The sequence below is a fragment of the Suncus etruscus genome, chromosome 1 (genome assembly GCF_024139225.1).
Source record: "Suncus etruscus isolate mSunEtr1 chromosome 1, mSunEtr1.pri.cur, whole genome shotgun sequence".
Classification (NCBI taxonomy): Eukaryota; Metazoa; Chordata; class Mammalia; order Eulipotyphla; family Soricidae; genus Suncus; species Suncus etruscus.
In genome coordinates this window covers 184,163,473-184,166,134 of record NC_064848.1, presented here as the reverse complement: position 1 = coordinate 184,166,134, position 2,662 = coordinate 184,163,473, and the positions used below count along the sequence as shown (strand labels likewise).

Sequence of the window (2,662 nt, the reverse complement as noted above, 5' to 3'; positions counted from 1 at the left end):
TCTACTAGCTGCTGTCTCATTTCATTTATCCAAACTTCTGCCAGCCCTGCCTAAAGGCTACAGAACCAAGAGACCCTTCTGTCCACTCCCTGCCAGCTTGGTCCCCGACCCCTGTAGGAAGTGACTCCTAAGCATTGCTAGGTGTAATCACCAAACAAAACTTTGGGGGCCGGAGAGATAGCATGGAGGTTAGACGTTTGCCTTGTATGCAGGAGGATGGTGGTTTGAATCCCGGCACCCCATATGGTCCCCCAGCCTGCCTGGGGTGATTTCTGAGCGTAAGCCAGGAGTAACCCCTGAGCACTGCCAGATGTGACCCAAAAACCAAAAAATAACAACAAAACAAAACAAAAAAATACCTTGATTTTGTTTGTTTGTTTTTGGGCTACAACCAGCAGCCATCAGGGGTTACTCCTGGCTCTCACTCAGAAATTACTCCTGGCAGGTTTGGGATATCATATTTGGAATGCTAGGTATCAAACCCAGGTCAGCTACATGCAAGGCAAATGCCGTACCTGCTGTGTTATTGCTCTAGCCCTCAAAACTATTTTTTGGGGGGCACACCAGATGATTCTCAGGCTTTAATTTTTTTGTTTGTTTGTTTTGGGCCACACCCAATGATGCTCAGGGGTTACTCCTGGCTATGCACTCATAAATCACTCCTGGCTTGGGAGACCATATGGGAAGCTGGGGAATTGAACCACGGTCTCTCCTAGGTCAGCCATGTGCAAGGCAAACGCCCTACCGCTATGCCACCACATAGTGGTAAAGCCCCAGGATTTACTTTTTTTGAGGTATTTGGGGGGGGGGGTCACACCTGGCAGCGCTCAGGGGTTACTTCTGGCTCTGCACTCAGAAATTGCTCCTGGCAGGCTCGGGGGACCATATGATATGCTGTGATTCGAACCACAGTTGTCCTGAATTGGCTGCGTGCAAGGCAAATGCCTTATTGCTGTGCTATCTCTCTGACTCCTCAGGCTTTACTTTTTTGGGTGGTGATCAGGGGCTATTCCTGGCTCTGCACTCAAGGGTCATTCCTAGTGGTGGTGCTGGAGGGACCATATGGGATGCCAGGGATCAAACCTGGGTCAGTCGCATGCAAGGCAAACACCCTATTTGCTGTGCTATTGCTCCAGTCACTTAAGTTTTACTTCTGATTTGGCACTCAGAAATTATTCCCGGTAGTGGCTGGGGGACCATATGAGATGCTGGGACTCAAATCTGGTCCACTGCCCAGGTAAGGCAAGCACCCTACCCATTTGTCTGTCTCTCTGGTCCATAACTATTAAAATATTTTTTATTCTGTAGAATTTGTCATCTACTTCATACCCTTGGCCATGAGAAGTCCTTCTGGAGCTGTGTCCTTCTGTACTCAGGTCTGGATTGCTCTTCCTCTCCTGCCCCTTCCACCCCTCCCTTCCCATCAGCCCTACCTGGAGGGACTCGCATCCTTCTCGCCTAGAACTGCGGCCAGAATCAGTGACATCAGTAGCACAGAGATGGTCTTCATGGCTAGCATCTTCCTAAGTTGTGAGAGGAAAAAAGACCAGTGGAAGCCCTGTGCAGTGGGAATGGCCAGGATAGGCCTTGGCAGGCACTCAAAGCTATATTTGTCTGGCTTAGTTGCCTGCATCTAGGGTGGCCAGGAGGAGGGCAGTAGATGAGGTCCAGGTAGAATTGTGGAGTGAGAGCTTCGTGCCTAGATGCCCCATCCCACCCGCTGTGGCTGATAAGCTTAGTCCACACCATTTACCTGCCAGCTTCCAACTTGGCCATCACTGCAATTATCCCAAATTTCTTACTCTGGATGAGAGCGAGCCTAGACTCCTTAAAGTCCCAACCAGTCACCAAGTCTTTTTTTTTTGGGGGGGGGGGAATCACACCCAGCTGCATTCAGCGGTTATTCCTGGCTTTACGTTCAGAAATTGCTCCTGGCAGACTTGGGGAACCATATGGGATTCGAACCACGGTCCTTCTGCATGAAAGGCAAATGCCCTAACTCCATGCTATCTCTTTGGCCCCTGTCACCAACCAACTCTTTGACCCTTTCACCTAGGGGGTCCTTTGGAGATAAAGCAGATCTTCCTTCTTCCTTCCCTCCCTTGAGCACCTTTCTAGTCTTCTTTCTTTCATAGAGGAAAAGGGAGAGTCCACACGGAGGAGCAGCTAGGAGATGCCAAGGTCCACCTCGGGTCCAGAGTTTCTGTCTAAGTTGCCCTCTTACCGGTTTCTCCTGGAGCTTCCAGAGAAGGACACAGAAGGACAGCTTCGTTCTCCGGTCTCAGAACTTGCTCCAGGTCTGCTGCTGGCTCCCTTATATCCAGGCCTTGCAGATCACTGATTAGCCTAAAAGCATCTTATCACAAGAAATTAAGCCCACAGCTCCTGCCACATTAAGTCCATTTTACACGTAATAAAGTTGTACTTTCCGCCCGAATGACTCTAATTGGTGATTAACATTTAGGTATTTCAAGCAGTTGTGTGGAACCTGCCCATAGATAGCGTAGGCAGGAGACCCCCAATGACCTTTCTTTCCCCTTTTTCTTTTCTGAGCCTAGGACACAGGTCGAAAATTCTTCTGTCCTCCACTTCTTCTAGAAGTATCCAAAGTTAGTTAGGGAGCCCGTGCTGAGAACAGACTTGGGACAAGTGACCTTAGCTT

General features: G+C 49.4%; 1 protein-coding gene across 1 annotated transcript in view; it reads right to left on the bottom strand.

Annotated features, from left to right (window-relative positions):
* Positions 1-1,519, bottom strand: part of GIP (gastric inhibitory polypeptide) — a 7,771-nt gene extending 6,252 nt beyond the window's left edge. Inside the window, exon 1 of the mRNA XM_049766048.1 lies at positions 1,434-1,519. Coding sequence (XP_049622005.1) covers positions 1,434-1,519 — 86 coding nt within the window. The remainder of the gene's footprint in view (positions 1-1,433) is intronic.
* Positions 1,520-2,662: the final 1,143 nt, after the last annotated feature.